Source organism: Acartia tonsa, chromosome 4 (assembly GCF_053477335.1).
Source record: "Acartia tonsa isolate MP-2025a chromosome 4, ASM5347733v1, whole genome shotgun sequence".
Lineage (NCBI taxonomy): Eukaryota > Metazoa > Arthropoda > Copepoda > Calanoida > Acartiidae > Acartia > Acartia tonsa.
In genome coordinates, this window is record NC_137263.1 from 46,575,421 (window position 1) to 46,591,693 (window position 16,273).

Below are 16,273 nucleotides of genomic sequence, written 5' to 3' on the forward strand. Positions count from 1 at the left end.
AATTCACAATGTCCGTCCGTCTGTCCGTAATTGATAATTGGGGGAAACGTGATTTCCTCGGCTCCTATAAAAGGTAGAAGGCTGAAACATTTTGACATTATTTCCATCATTAAGGAGCACAATTAACTATAAAACATCAATAGTGGTCAGACTGCTTCTTAGCAGGTTTTAGGCTATTTTTATAATTTTCCAAATTTTCACCATATCTTTGGTGTTTATGGTCCGATTTGCGAAATTTTTTTTTAGTTAAAGATATCAAAATTAAATTTCCTGTCGTTTGCAGGTTTTTGGCTATTTTTATATGTTTGACATATTTTCCAAAACTTTGGTATTTTTGGTCCAATTTTTAAACTTTTTTGCATTAACAGTTTAAAAATATTTTTTCTCATTATTATGTGCATCTAGTATGTAATTACTTCAACCGTCTTTATCATACAAAATAAAACAGGGTTTCGTGTTTATTTTCTCCTATAAATCTATTCTTGATTTTAATGATTACACTTTAAATCTACTTGTACGTATTCCCACTCAATTTTTTGTGCTTCGCTACTCATGGATGTTGCCATCCTTGTTATATAAATAATTCCATTTTGAAAATTGTTACACGCCCATAGTTTTGCGTTATTGATTACTATGATTTATTATGCCTGTAATTTACGATTAATTTTCACGGAACATACTTAAAATCTCTTCTTCGACTGACTACCTAGATTTAAAACCTGACCAAATCCAAAACAAAGCTTCCCTGCGAAATAATTTTAAGCAATATAGTTTACACATATCAGCTTATACAACGAAATTAATTCGGGAAAAATTCACGAACCCTATATTTCAGCTGTCGTTGGGGGCAAACACATAGTAAAATTGATGAAATTTGCCCATTATTTATTTCGCTTGTTGGTTATACTTTATTCCTGTACAGACACACATCAAACTCCTTTCTAGGGTCAGACAAATAAATTCAAATATTAACTTTGCGACCAGGGATAAGGGATGGGAAACGTAGGAAAATATTATTTCAGGCCTATTTCTAGCCTAATAAACCAGTTTTGGGATGGCGCAGTGCTTCGTATAAAACGCTAATAAAAAAGCTGTGTGTGTAGATAAAGTATAGAATCAAATTCAGGTAGCTAGTTTAAAGTAAAAAACATAACTTTTTATAAACCTATATATTAATGGCTTTTGTTAAAATGAAGTTTTTTCTCTCCCAAAATTTTTTTATCTTTTACTTTGGTAATTTGAACTGTCAGAAAGCTATCGTTGGGTTTCCCTCAGACAGATTTTAATTTGTATTATTTGCATTTTTATTAATGAGTAAAAATTTTATTTGAAAATTTCATTGCTAATTAAAATTCAAAATAAATAAATTAATATGCACTTGGGTAACATTCTATCAAGTATTCTTTGGATACTATATGTAGTGATATATTTGTACTGTGTTGTATTGTGTATTGTACATATATTAGGGTTAAAGTGTTGTATCAATTCCGTATTAAATTTTTAAAATTCAAAATACAACATCTAATTTATAAACTACCAAATGAAAATTCGTAGCTACCTCCTTTCCAAAAAAATCCCGTTATTTTTGTTTTTTCTATATGGCCCTTTTTTAATGTTTAACTCTAAGCAGATTTAATAATTAAGCTAATGTGATCTAACACCATTTATATTTATTTTTTAGTAGCAGACGAAATCATTATTTTTTCTAGAATTGTCTGCTTCTAAAATTTTCGCCAATTGGTGATTGGTTGTTAAAAACAGGCCGATTCTTATTGGTTTAGAGCTATAGCTACTTGGGAGCGTCCGCCAGTTTGATAGTAATTTGTAATAGTTGCAATATCCCTTTAGAATCTAGGCCGGGACCTAATTAATGGCCAGGTTTCCTATCCCTTATCCCTGTTTGCGACATAAAAAAAGATCCTCTGTGTTAACAGAAAATATTTATTCCAGAACTCAAATACAGATTTACACAAGTAAAAATAATCATTTTAACTTACAACTTTAAATTATTGTATTATGTATATTTATTGACACTTTAAATCAGAAAATCTATATCTATTGCTAATTTTTAACTAGTGATAAAAATTAATTCGGAAAAAATTATATTAGGACTCTGTAGGTAGATATAAATCCACCAACTTCTCCTAAATTTACAGCATGACTTAACAATATGTAGAAATAAAGTTTGTCTGAATAATGATAAATGATCATTGTAATTTAATTAATAATTTTGACTGTCCATAGTTGAAGCTCTGAATATTTATTAACTTTTTGGCAATTTTAAATAAAAATGTGATGACATTGTAGCAAATAAAAATATAGAAAACTATTTTTTTATTTACTATTGCTTCATTAGAAAGCCATATTACAATAACTTATAATAAAGAAATTCTGATAAAAGTGAAATTATGATATTACGAATTAGGTACTAATAGCACAAAATAATAATGCACAAGATATATTTTTAAATAAAAAAATATTTAAAAACAAATTCTGTCTGAATTGAGAACTGGAACTAGAACTAAATTATTGAGAGCATATTTTTTCCACGCTTTTCTATAATGAAGTCAAGGCATTTTGACATCACAGTAATAAAAGACCAACTTGGCCTCCAAGGGATTTTAATTAATTAAAAGAATTTTACAGAGATTTTCTTTTAATAAATTAACTAAGTTACCTAACATAAACAATAAAAAAAAAATAAATATTGCCAAAATATTTCTTTTAATAATACTTTAAAGTCTAGTAAAATGACATGTTTGGCCTTTTTTGGTGTCATGACAAATCGCCTTGAATTCATTGAAGGAGAGCATGCATCAAATATTATTTGATAGCGACATTAAAATGAAACAAAAACAAATAATATACTTTATAGTCACCGAAATCACTTTGAACTTTAAAATAAGAGTTTAATGATTTTTTTTTATAAAAAAAAATTTATGATCACACAGTTTCTTTCTATAAATTATATTTCTTAAATACAACAACATAATTTTATTAATTTTAGTGTTTTTGATATATTTTTTAAAAATAAAACTAAAAACAACAAAACTTTAAATAAAATAATTACACAAATTTAATTTACAAAAGGTTTTTTCACAATGTTGGTATTCCGTATATTTTCATTGTTTAAGAATGAATTCTGTCTGTAAGGGGGGAGGGGATGAGCCTGTATGTAAGGGGGGAGGGGATGAGCCTGTATGTAATTGTACACAACCCCGTGCGCATTTTATGTGGCTTTAAAAACACTAAGCTAGACTAATTTTAGTGTTTAACCACAAAGCCGCGATAAAAATTGACAACGAGAAATCATACAAAACATACCCCATCCCCTAAATATGTATTATGCATGTTATTTTTATTATTATTCGCCTATTAGAACTTTTATAATGCCTATCAAAGATATTTATCAGCTAATAAAAAGTATTTTTAGCCTGACACTTTTAAAAGATTACCTTAAGTTAGGAAAAAGGTCCAAAATGACTGACTTTCCGCTACCAATGATCTTCAGTTTAAAGAGCTTTCTAAAAACCAAAATTTGCAATTATACTTTAAAAACAAAACTAAATGAAATAACTCCATGCCATTTATCTGTATGCGAAAACCAAATCTATTTCTCTCTTATAATAAAAGATCAGTGATTTTGCAAAGTTTTAAATTTGAACCGACCTAATAATTTTTACTTGATACCTAATTATATGAGTTGAATGTTAAAATTGTAATTTCTAATGACAATATGCCATCTATTACTTTGGAGAATAAAAAAAAGAATAACAATATCAAAGTAATAGAATCTATGTCAAAATTTTTTCATTTCTAATTTCTTCAGATGTAATTTGCTAAGGAAAGGCGTAGGATACAATATCATTTGATGGTCTCATAAATTATTTGGTAACTAAAACATGAAAATTAATTTGAATAAATAACAAAACGATGGCATCAAAACAAAACATAACACAGGGAGAAAATATAAATCAGTGTTGATAAAAATATTTATCCTAACACAATTTTTTTTTACTGAATTAATCACAAGTATGAAGAAAGGCCTGTTAGGTATAACAGTTCCTTGGGTACGTGCTCCAACCTCCAGAAATTAACAGGATCATTTTGGCAGAGCAGATTTGAAATTCAATTTTCACTTTAGATTTTGTTCATAATCCATAATAAGCAAAGATATTTTCACTGGACGAATTCGGAACCTTTATCTTTTTTTATGTTTTTAGGAGGAGGTACCATTTTATACACGTATTAATGAGATATTATATTGTTAAATAATATAATTTTCAATTTATTCTGTAGGAATTAGTTTCAGCGCTGAGCAAACCTAAAATAATAAACACATTCAAGCAATTTCTATATTGACTAAAACTATAAAAAAATCTAATTTTATCAATAAAACAGATTAACATTTAGTTATACTAGCAGCACCGCCTCTAGAGGCCTCTATGTGCACGTAAAATTTTAAGATCAGATGTTTACCAAAAATATCATAACTTTCTCTAGGCGGCGCTAGTTTTATTTTTTTGGGGAGATTTCTCTTGGAAGGATGGTGGTAACGTCCTTTAAAATAGCTATAAACCTTTCAAGGAATTATGAGAAAATACATTGGTTCAGCAGTTAGCGAGATCCTTCGGTACAGACAGACAGAGATACTGTTACTTTATTATAAGAGGATTTCTTAAAATTTTCTTTGTCATAGAATAAATATATAGGTATAATAGTACAGAAAGTGAAACCTTAGAACTTCAGTATTATTTAATAATATTATTTAAATGTATCATAATCCTATAAACACACAGGAAATTTTTTATAAAACTTGTAAAAAGTTTGTAAGAGTTTTTAGTATTGGCAAAAGTTTAAGAAAAAAAAGGCGAATTTAACCTTTTATAGTGTATTGTATATTATAAGGGCGCCTTCAAAATAAGCGCCCAGGTAAGAACTGATGAATAAGAAATTCGGAGAGAAATAGTTTATCATTTGTTTACTATTTTAGGTCAGTTTAGGTTAGATTACATTGGGTACTGGGTAGCCCCACAGGGGTAAGGCATATTAAAAAATTATCCACCCACCCCTTATATGTAATTTACTTTTAAAATTGTTAAAGGAGAGGGGGGAGGGGTTCTCTCTGCTAAAAAGTTAGAAAGGCCTATTTACAGTTAGGTACGATTTAGAAATATACATTATTATTCTGCTTATTCATTTCTGACATTTTACAAGTGTTAATGATCGTCTATTCTACAGTTTCAGATCTTAGCTTTTATGGATGTTGTCATCCTTGTTTTTATAGATAATTACCCAGGTCTGAGAGTCTCCCTGTTCCTGGAGAGAACACTACGCACGTCGGAGACAAACCTCAGGGCGTCCAACACAGGCAGAAGGTTCAACAATGCCGTATCACTTGGGTCATTAAACCAGGATTTTATTGGAATAGCATTATCTAAAAATAAATAAAAAATACTGTGTTTTTATCTTAATATAAAAATAAAATAAACTAACAAAGAAATGAACTTCAAATAAGCATTATAATTTAGCTTTTTTATGAAACGTAGATAACTAGGCCCAAACAAAAATATGTTTTTTTACAGAGTGTAAAAATTAAATGTTCGCTATGACAGGAGTTATGTAATAGAGAAAAGAAGGAAAACGTTAAGAGTAAAAAATTATAGAATACATTAAACTCAGTGGCGTGTGTTAGGCACAAACACTCGCCCTAAATTTGAAATCTAGAAGTCTTGCCTTTCCCCTTTTCATCCTCTATTAGATTTACACCCCCCTGGTAAAATGATGTGCACGCCACTGCTTTAACTCTAATATTAAGTCAGTAAAAAGCAAGGTAGCTTCAAAGGTTTTCAGATTTATACTGGTTTATCAAAAAAATAATTCTTTTGATGCTATCTAAAATTCTGAAGAGAATAAGTTTCCGGAATAATAAAAGTTGAAGATACAACCCGCACCTGTTTATTTTCATTCTTAATTGAAGTAATAACTTTTATTAATTGTCTTAGTTTTTTCGTTAGTTAGTATGTAAAACATACTTACAGATACTTAGTGCACTTTCAATTAAAAGCTTAACTTTTAGATATAAAGTGTTTGTGTAATTATGACGCAATGAAATACGACACAAGATAATTATTTTTACCTGGATAACCTCTGTAGGCACCAGGTGAGTTATCTAGAATAAATATCGAGGAGAGGTCTGGATTTATGGCGGACAGATCCTTGGTGTAGGAACCATAGTCGAGGGTACAGTGCTGGCGGTAGTACCGCCTTCGCAGCATCCCGCGGTTGCCGTCTAGCTTGTCAGCAACCGCAGTACCGTAAATTTCCATGCTTGCAGTGAAAACAACTAGTTCAAACCACTGAGATACCTGAAATAAATAACTTGTTTACTTTTGCACAAAAAAGGAAAAAATGTTAGTTGAAAACAATAAAATTTAAAATCCTTTAAGATCGCTTAAACACATAAAAATAATGTTGTGGACATATGTTAAACAAGTTTTTTTCGTGCTTTACATAAAATTAAAAGCAAATTGTTTTATCCAGCGTTGTGGAGCCGGGGCCGTTATTTTCTGTAAAAACGGCTACGGCTCCGGGTTAGCTAAAATAAGAGATTTTTATTAATTATAATTTTGTAACTCTGTTGCGTCGTGTGCAAATGCCCCTTTTAAGTTTATCGAGTCCATTTTTATCAAAAATTGAGCTTTTAAAACCTTCAAAAGTAAAAAATAGACTTGGCATAAAAAAATATGATGAGTTTTTCTTGATTTTAGGTCGGAGCCGGAGCCGCACCAAATCAGACGGCTCCGCAACGCTGGTTTTATCGATAAAACTTAGAATACTAACCACGGAAAGGAAGAAGTCAACATGAGGGCGCTTGTGAACAAAGAATCTGACAGGATGACGGTCAATTGTAACTTTCAGCACAAAATCTGGTGGAAGACCGGTCTTTATGGTGGGTCTGAGCACACCGTCATGGTTCGAGTGGATTAGGGTCTCGTCCAGGTCAAGGACGAGCACCTTCTTTGGTACCATGGTGAGCCTGTGCCTCGAGATCTGTGATAACGGACACACGTCATATTTGATTGCTCTGTGTTGCTGGACCTGAACAAAATATTTGTCAACATAATATAACGATAAACTATTTAAACGATTCTAAATTTTTAGAAATATAAACAGAAAAATTATTTAAAAAATGAAAATGATATTTCGGTACACCGACAAACCTCCTACTGCGACAAACGTCCTAACGCGACAAACCTTCTAAAGGGACAAACGTCCTAATGCGACATCTCTTTAGTAAACGTCCTAAATGTTTTCAAAACTTATAAAATAAAAAAGATCTTCCATTCTTAAGGACAGAATCCACTAATTGTAAAAATATTTAACAATAAAAAAATTCAAAATGGCGATAAAACACAGGGAAATATTTTTGAACTAAAATTTATTTTTTGAATAACTTTAACCATAGGCTAAATTTAAAAAATCTGTCCGACAGTTTTCCCACAGTCTGTGTTGGCTATCAAACGAAATGGTTTCGAACCCGATACAGCTGTTCATTACAAAAATAGACCTTACCTACATTTTTTTAGATTAAAAAAATTATATATTTCCTCTTATTTTAGAACATTTTTAAATCAAATTTGGAAGATTTAATTTTAGAAAAAAAATGAGTACGTTTTACTTAAGAGATGTCGCATTAGGACGTTTGTCGTTTAGGAGGTTTGTCGCATTAGGACGTTTGTCGCAGTAGGACGTTTGTCGGTGTACCAATATTTCTACGTCTTTTTGTTGGTTTAAATATCATAACGAGAAGTTATGATTTGTAAGTAAACTGTTTAATCTATCACCAAATAAAAAAAAATTATTTTTGTACTTTTACCTTTTCTGTTTCATGACAAACCAAAAATTTAAAAATGGCCAAATAATTATGTTGCTTATGCTTCTTACCTTTCTATAATTCTGTTTGAAGAGATAAACAATGATTTTCCAGACATGGGCCGCAAATACAAGACAGGCTTTAATACTCATTTGCACAGACTTCAACATTTGTTCAGGATTTTTAGTTTCAAAAGATGTCTGCTGGATAGCTTAAAACCTGTTTCAATAATGAATTTGATTACTTTTTAAAAAGATTGAAAAAAGTTTGTTATTATATCACTTTTTGTATAAAATACAAGCATGAAAAATCTAGAAAATTAAGAAATTTACACTAATTCTATGTAAATCTATCACAAAATCACAATAAAAATTAATGTACAAAAAAAGTATCTAATTTATTGTATAGAACTCTATTAAAACGTGCAAAATTGTATCTAATTTTCACGGCTTTATGGGTGGGGACAAATGGACCTATCCAAAATCTTAAAATTCAACAACTGTAGGTAATGGGTAACATTGGACCTTACGAGTACATCGTTATTAACAAATATTAGATATAAAACCCAAATTCATTATAATTCCCTAAAATAAACGTACTCTAATACCTAGCCAACTTAGAAAAAAAATAGCAGAATTCGAATCTTAAATAGAATTACTTCGGGAAATTTTTTTAGTTAATTTCATCTGTTTGTTTATTTAGGGTGTGGGAGGGGACATGTAAGGATAAATTGTCTATTTAGCATTGAGAACTTTATTTTCTAAAACCATTATTTTATTTTCGACTTACTTTTCTTGCTGGATGTATTTCTTCTATTAAAAATTAGTCGGGGTATATCTTGCAAGCATTCTAAAGCAATAAAAATATTATTTAGCTGTAAATAATATAACCTAATACTTGGTCTTTATAGTTAGAGCTTTAAATTCATGTAGTGAAAATATTAAGTTATCATTCATTATTCCTGAGTTTAAAATCAACAGCTTTCAGATCACACAAATCTCATTTCACCATACATTTTAAATTTTCATATTTTGGCCACTTTTCATAGGTATAATAGAATAACAATTTAGAATTTTAATGCTAAAATTTTATCCTTGTTTAAAAAATTCTTTACAAAGGCTGTCACTGAATAAATCTAAATTTTTTGCACAAGAAATTAAACAGCGGAATATTTTGTTTGTTGACAAAATATTTGAGCTAGTAGCAAGGGAAAGTGAGAGCAGCCATGATTGTTTCTGTGTGTGTGTGTGTGCGTGTGTGTCTCCAAAAACTTGCACCAATTCAACACGGTTGACAAATTACAATAGTTCAACAATTTCAAAAATCAATATCTGAAAAAAGTACAATTTATGATGTATAATCCATAATATAAAGTACCTATGTTTTATTGGTCTGAAGCCTAAGATTTCCAGAACTACTAATTGGATTTGTCTTTTATAGTGAAGCTTCTATAGGTCAACATAAAACCATCCCGGGATGGTTTCATGTTATTTTAGGTTCAATCCTTGTGATAGTTTTATGCTATTTTTATGTCCACTATCTACCCCTTTAAATATAGAGCCTTTAGATGCTAGGGGCGTAGCCGCTAGTTTAACAAAAGCTGATGGGAATTTTTAGTCAAATATGACCAAATGTCTTTAACCCTGCGGGACTAACTTCTCATATTATTTTTGTAAGTTGGCAACTTGATCTAAAATCTTGAGTGTACACAAGGATATTTCATAGATAAATTAACACTTAGTATATAAATAATATAAAAAAATAATTAACTGTTTCGTCGTATGGAAAAATTTATTGCTTTTTATAGAATAAAATTAATGTGATAAAAATAAAATTTTTTGTCTATGGCAAGCAAAGACGACATACGCACGGTATTCTAATTGTACTTTGGTATAAGGATTTAAAAGCTCGAAAATAGAGCTCCAATTGGTTGCGCAACCATATAATGGCTATGATATATTGGTCTGAGACATATACGCTTGCAGTAGCTGCACTTAAAATGAATAATTATACGGTGATTCGGTTAATAAAATTTTTAAATCGCAGATCTTAAAGTATTTTTTAAAGGGGGGAATTAGATAGACCAAGTGGACTTTTCGTATATACATTCAATTACTTCGGGAAATATATTTGCTAGTGGCTACACCCCCCACAACTTGAGGCTAGAAAATTACATATAACCATCCAGACTAAAATTTAAAATTAATTTAGCCTTTTACCATCACAGGACCTATGCTTGGCCTTAACTATTGTAGTCAGTTGTTATCAGACAAAAAAAAAAACCATAATATAAATATTTGGATACGGCAAAGCTACTCAAATGTGGAAACAGACCTTAAGTGAAAGAAGAAACATTTTTGACATCGAAATAAAATCTTAAGTGGACCGACGCCCTTATCTTTTAATTGCTCCTAGATACTTCAGACCCCATTAAAGAACCTCAAATCAGAGATAGGCAATGTAGCGATTCAATTGTCACACTCTAGCATCAAATCTAAAATCAACTCAATTAGAAAAAAATATATATTTTAAGAACAAATTTTATTTCATCAAATCAACAGGTACACAAATTTCACTTCTTTTTCCCTTTCGACCCTTTCAACTTCTTTAACTCATGTTTGGAAATTTTGAGAATTCCTCCATCAAATTTACCAATCTTAGTTCCAATATCCACAAGTTTAGGTCCATCCCCTCCTCGATTACCCTTATTTGGGTTGGCAAGACTTTTTAAATTCTTATTAATTTTTGGTTTTCTAATCCATTTATTTCTGTCTTCCTCCATTTTAAGGCGTTTCTCCTCCTTTTCCTTTTTTCTTTTTTCCTAAAAATATAAGAAATAGTAAATACTTATTTTTTTTTCTTTGTTTCTTTTCAGGGAAACTTCACTTGGTTAAGTTATAATCTATTTTTGGAGATAACAATTCAATATCATTTGATATGTAGCTTCCTGGAAAGAGGTATAACGATAAATTTCTTTAATTCTTTTCCGCCACGACGACATAAAGCATTGAAGTTATTACATGGAATATTAACAATCAATTTATGATGTGAAAGCCCGAAGAAAAAGGAAAATTAGGAATTCAAGAAACAATTTGGAGAAGAGAACTCCTACATGAACAGAGAAAATCTCATCTATCAGCGATGCCTCATAATCAGCGGAGCCGGAGCCAGAGCCGGGAGCCGCCATATTTTGCTGGAGCCGGAGCCGTAATTTTCGTTAAAAACGGCTCCGGACTAGATAAACAAAGACATGTTTTATAAATTATAATTTGGTAACTCTGTTTTGTCATGTGCAAATGCCACTTGTAAGTTTTTCAAGTCCATTTTATCAAAAATTGAACTTTTAAAACCTTCAAAAGTCAAAAATAGACGTGGGGGGAAAAAAATAGTCGAGCTTTTCTTGATTTTAGGACGGAGCCGGAGCCGCACCAAAATCAAACGGCTCCGCAACGCTGCGAGTCATAATGCGCCGCTTTAAAAGGCCATTGGAAAATAATTGTGTGTCGCCTAAGCTCTACTTATGAGATTAATGGCAATGATGTTGAAATAAAAAGATAATAAGCAGTAAAAATATCTTACATGTAATTCTTGAAGGGGTATACACTTGTTCTTTGGAGGCTGAGCACCCAGCTTAATTGCAAGGGCAACGTTAGCTGCTTCACGTTCAGCTGCTGACAGTCCACTCAACCCAAATTTGAACACTTGGTGCCGAATCTAAACATTAATGAAAATTAAAGCAAGATGCCAACACTTATCAAAGTATGGGGATTTTCCCTAAGCTTAAGTTCATATTTATAGATGACTAATTCAATTCGGGAAAAAAATTACGAAACCTTTACTTGATTTTTAAAAAATAAAATGTTGGCTGCAACGCTGAGAGGTATTGACGACCTTATTATATGCCCCCCAAATATTACTTTAGATTAATTTCGCCTGTTGGCTATACCTTATTTCTTATATATTTTTCAATCTAAATGTATGTGTCAATTTTTTGTCTTTACAAAGCATTTTATGTTAAAAATGGATAAAAATGATAAATAATATATTGAGATATTTTAATTCAGCTATAATTTTGCTTGTTATACCTTATTCCTGATTTAAAAAAAAAATAAGATTGTAATATATATTTTTACAAGATAAGAGGGTTTATAAGATATATACAACATACCTCATCAATCTCTAATTTTTCTGTATCCAAACTCAAAAATATTTGTTCAGATTTATCATCTTCCTCTTTCTCAGTTTCTACTGGTTGTTTCTTCTTGGACTTGTGAGAACTAAATTTTACCACTTCCGCCTGTAGTTCCTTAATTAGAAATGAATATTAAAAAATCATAGTTAGCCAGGAATCTAAATAGGACAATGGCCGATAAATTAATGTACTATCCTAAATGATAATACACAAAGTTAATACTTCTTGAGATTAGTGGTTGAAACGTTTGTACAATCAAATAAAGCCCCCAACGTTTTTGATCTAGCAAATAAGAAAACGGTATTAAAAAACTTTTGGGATTAAAATAGACAAACATTCCATGGACTTATGTCAATCTTTTCGAAAATGGAGAACTTAATCGGTTCAACAGTTAGAGAAATCTTAACGAAGCAACAAGTAAAAAACCTTAATAGGAAAAATTATTCGATTTTGAAAACTTTTAGGAAAATAAAACATCTTAATTCCAAACTTTTAGCTTTAGCCCTCGAACCGATAAGTGTACCACATAGCCCCCCTACATCTAAACCCTTCGGATAACTTTGACCCTCCAAACCTATACTTAACCTAACCTATATTAAGTAAATATTTGTAAAAATATTTTGGTTGAAACAAAAATTCATAAAGGAATATTGATTTGCCCCAGTTTTAGTTGATTTAAATGAAGTTTTTCGAACAAAATTAAATTACACCTTACAAAAAAGTGGATACAAACACAAATTATTGACAAAACTTTTATTAATATTATGATTTTTATTTGAAAATTCGTGGAAAAGTGTAAGTAATACGGTGCGTTACATGATTTTTCAGTATGGCTGAGAACTGGTTCTAATCCAGCGGATACCAATCTGTTTGGAGGCCATAAAGGAAATATTGTACTGGCTTAACATAATAATTATCATGCTAACCTGGTTCTGCTTGTGTTTGCTTGCTAAAGTTGTAACTAATTGAGCGGCGGCTTTTTTCTTCTCCTTTTTGTTGTTTCGCCTTCGGGCCTTGGCTGCTTTTTTCCTTTCAAACTCATTCAAGCCTAACAAAAGGTATTTGTTTTCAACATAAAATAAATTAAAATCATACGCGAAAAACAGCCTAAACACATGAAATTATTTTAGTCCTTTAATATTTACTTTTATTTCCTTGGATTCCTATTTATTTAGGAGTATTCTAATGGATTTGTCTTTAGGGGTTTCGCCACGAGAATGGATACGGGTAAATCCCCACACTAGAATGCATACTTGCAATGCCAAAATTGGAGAAAGAAATATCAGCATTGAAATAAAAGTTTCGCGAGGCAGGCAGCAATGGACTATTGGGCACTCAATTTGATTTTGACAAGACATATTTAAGAAATCATTTTTTACTTTAAAAACCGCTTTTAGGTCAGTTTATTAATGAATAACTATTTCTACCGTTATATGTATGAATCATTGTACCTGCAAAGGAAAGGAATGAAAGTAACATGAATTTTTTTTTGGAAAATCCCCACCCCCCCCCCCTTGCTCTAAAATCAATTCAAAATGAAAATTCCCAAAAAGGGTTCGATAAAAAGCGGCCGAAAACTAGTATTGGGCCGAACCATCCCTAGAGGCAAGGTTGTCTCCTGAACCTTCGTATGACCATTAGGGGTCTTAACTAACAAGCAACGCTTTATCAAAAACGACATCTTATTCTTACTCGAAACGGACAGACATCGTTTGAATATGTAAAATTAAGTATAAAAACTCGGTACTAGACCAATGCTATATACTCCAAACCATATCAAATCTTAAAGAAAAAAAGGTTAAAATTACATCCCCAAGGAGCTCAATCTTGTTCATGGTAAGAAAAACTGATGTTCTTATTTTTGAGTTTTAGCAATATTGCTTTTATACAGATATTTTTTTGTAAAACCACCCTATGATTTATTTAATGCTTAATATGCTCATTTATAAACAATCGTAATTAACTCCCTAAAATATAAATAATTTATGGCAGGAAAGAGAAGTTTGTTATAATAATTTGTTAAATTGTTTTTTTTTATATCCCTCCCCTTCTGAATAAATATAAAATTTTCTTGTTTTGTACCTAAGCAGTTTTTGAATTCTTCAACATGATCAATCTTCATTTTTAATGTATCAAAACATTTCTCTGAAAAAAAATAACAATAACTGCATTAAAGATTCTTTTTATGCAACTTTATTTCAAAAAAAAAATACAAAATGCTTTAAATACAGTATGATGTGGTATAATGAAGTTTTTGAGGACTTGGTAGGACAAGCTTACTCCTTCTTCTTGGGGGGAGGTCTGTAGATTCCAACGACAACAGCGTGGTCACGCTCGTATGGTTCCAGCGTTACCTAAAAAGATTTAGGATTTAGGGAGAGATGTAGTAATACAAATATTCAGATAGTTTCTGGGGTGTATATTTTGCAAATTTTAATTAAACCTCATATCATCTGTCACAGAAGTTCTTCCTTAATATTAAAACAATCTTTGTAAAATAAAAATGAATAGGCAGTTAACTATTTCATAGCATAAATATGAAAAATCGGTTACAAGGATAATATTTACACAAACTAATTTTGAGGCATTTCTTGAACCACTCAACTAAACGGCTTTTAAAATCCATACCTGCTCTTGTGGTTTCATCTTTTCTTGCTGCATTTTTTTCACTTCACCAGCAAATACAGCCTCGGGCTCAGCTGTAGAGTCGATACAGTTAGCCTAGAAAAATTAAATATAATTAGAAAATTTTAATTATAGTGGAAGAGTTGTCGAAGTTCAATCGTATTTGGCTTTCCCTCTCCAAAGGAAAAATATAGATCTGAAAGATTTTTCCTGCTATGTCGCTAAAGAGATTAATATGTGGAAGATGAATGCATACAAGCGGCACTCTTTGTATATTCCTCAAAAAAAAAAGCTTGGGCGTATTTTAGTGCATAAAAATTTTTAAAAGCTTAAATTGGGTTATATTAATCATAATGCAATATATGCTCAAGACCGACAAATGAATGAGGAGCGATGGACTAGCGTTATAGTTATTAATCGCATTAAAGTTTAAAAGTAGAATTACCTTAATAGAGATCACAAAATGGCCACCATTCTTGAGGAAGTATTGCGCGTTGAGAGCGACAATTCTGGCCTGATCAGGCTGGGCCACGTCGGCAAATATAGTGTCAACCATTGGCACCAGCATACGGTACTTGTGGGGATGACGGGCGTCTTCAATAATGGGGACAACATTTGTTCTCTTCTTTGCAACGTTCAATAAGTCTCTAAAATAGTAGAACATTTTTAAAATGATTTTTACCACTGCTGCAATTTTTTCCCCTCCTAGTTTTTTTTCCAGCAAGAAAGAGAAAAAAATAAAAATATTTTCAGAAGTCTTTTATTTTATTTGTATACCCACATAATCTTGTAGTTTCTTTTCACCAAGGGGGGAAACATAAACCTTGAAATCAAATCAAATTATTTTCTTTTGGTATATAACAAAACTCGTCTTTATAAATGTGCAACTCTAACATACCATGCCTAAAGTTTAATACTTAACTTGAATTTAATAACGAAATCTTGTATGTTCCAATAATGTTAATCTTAAAGAATAAGATTACATATAGAAATGATGTATAACAAATTTGCTTACCTTCCGGATCTGTGTGAGAACTCAACTGCATAAACCATACCCTCTGATCCAACAATATCAGCAACGTGTGAAACTGTTGTGCCGCTTGCAGCTCCAAGGTACAAAACCTTCGATCCAGGAGCAATGTGAATCTTGTCGACACCACCAAGGATGGCTGCGGCCAACTTGCTGCGGAAAGGATTCCAGACTCTGTATTCCAACTTTCCTGTCTCGTTCTCAGTAGCTATGCGCTTTTCTCCGTAGACGGCCTCCCCAAGCACCATGTTCTTGGTACATAATGCATCCTCCTTACCCTTTGAAATAAAAACACCTTCGTGACGATGTGGCTCAATGATTACCTTCTTACCTCCCCCCATGCCACCTCCTCTTCCGCCACGCCCACCACGGCCTCCTCCTCCACCGCGACCTCCACGGCCGCCTCCGAATCCACGGCCACCACCACGACCTCCACCGCCTCTAACTCCGCCTCCACGTGGAGAGAATCCTCCGCGTCCTCCGCCGCCGCCACGACCTCCACGTCCACCACGGTCACCGCGTGGCGAAAATCCTGGTCGACCCATTTTTT

The 16,273-nt window shown here is 31.8% G+C and overlaps 3 protein-coding genes across 3 annotated transcripts; all 3 read right to left on the minus strand.

The window, feature by feature from the left end:
- Nucleotides 1-1,927: 1,927 nt before the first annotated feature.
- On the minus strand, nt 1,928-8,966 carry Dd (CTD nuclear envelope phosphatase 1-like protein dullard). The gene is made up of 6 exons (XM_080158551.1): nt 8,837-8,966; nt 7,948-8,094; nt 6,844-7,101; nt 6,140-6,368; nt 5,296-5,437; nt 1,928-4,324 (listed from the first exon to the last, which is right to left on the minus strand). Exons 2-6 carry the CDS (start codon nt 8,044-8,046, stop codon nt 4,309-4,311), a joined length of 744 nt encoding a protein of 247 aa, XP_080014677.1. The 5' UTR covers nt 8,047-8,094; nt 8,837-8,966; the 3' UTR covers nt 1,928-4,308.
- Nucleotides 8,967-10,385: 1,419 nt separating this feature from the next.
- On the minus strand, nt 10,386-14,279 carry LOC145317458 (40S small subunit processome assembly factor 1-like). Its single transcript, XM_080158552.1, has 5 exons — nt 14,151-14,279; nt 12,995-13,116; nt 12,045-12,182; nt 11,456-11,590; nt 10,386-10,697 (listed from the first exon to the last, which is right to left on the minus strand). Exons 1-5 carry the CDS (start codon nt 14,188-14,190, stop codon nt 10,449-10,451), a joined length of 684 nt encoding a protein of 227 aa, XP_080014678.1. The 5' UTR covers nt 14,191-14,279; the 3' UTR covers nt 10,386-10,448.
- Nucleotides 14,246-16,272, minus strand: Fib (rRNA 2'-O-methyltransferase fibrillarin). Its single transcript, XM_080158549.1, has 4 exons — nt 15,709-16,272; nt 15,139-15,340; nt 14,697-14,789; nt 14,246-14,422 (listed from the first exon to the last, which is right to left on the minus strand). The coding sequence occupies exons 1-4, from the start codon at nt 16,266-16,268 to the stop codon at nt 14,345-14,347; spliced, it is 933 nt and encodes a 310-aa protein (XP_080014675.1). The 5' UTR covers nt 16,269-16,272; the 3' UTR covers nt 14,246-14,344.
- Nucleotide 16,273: the final 1 nt, after the last annotated feature.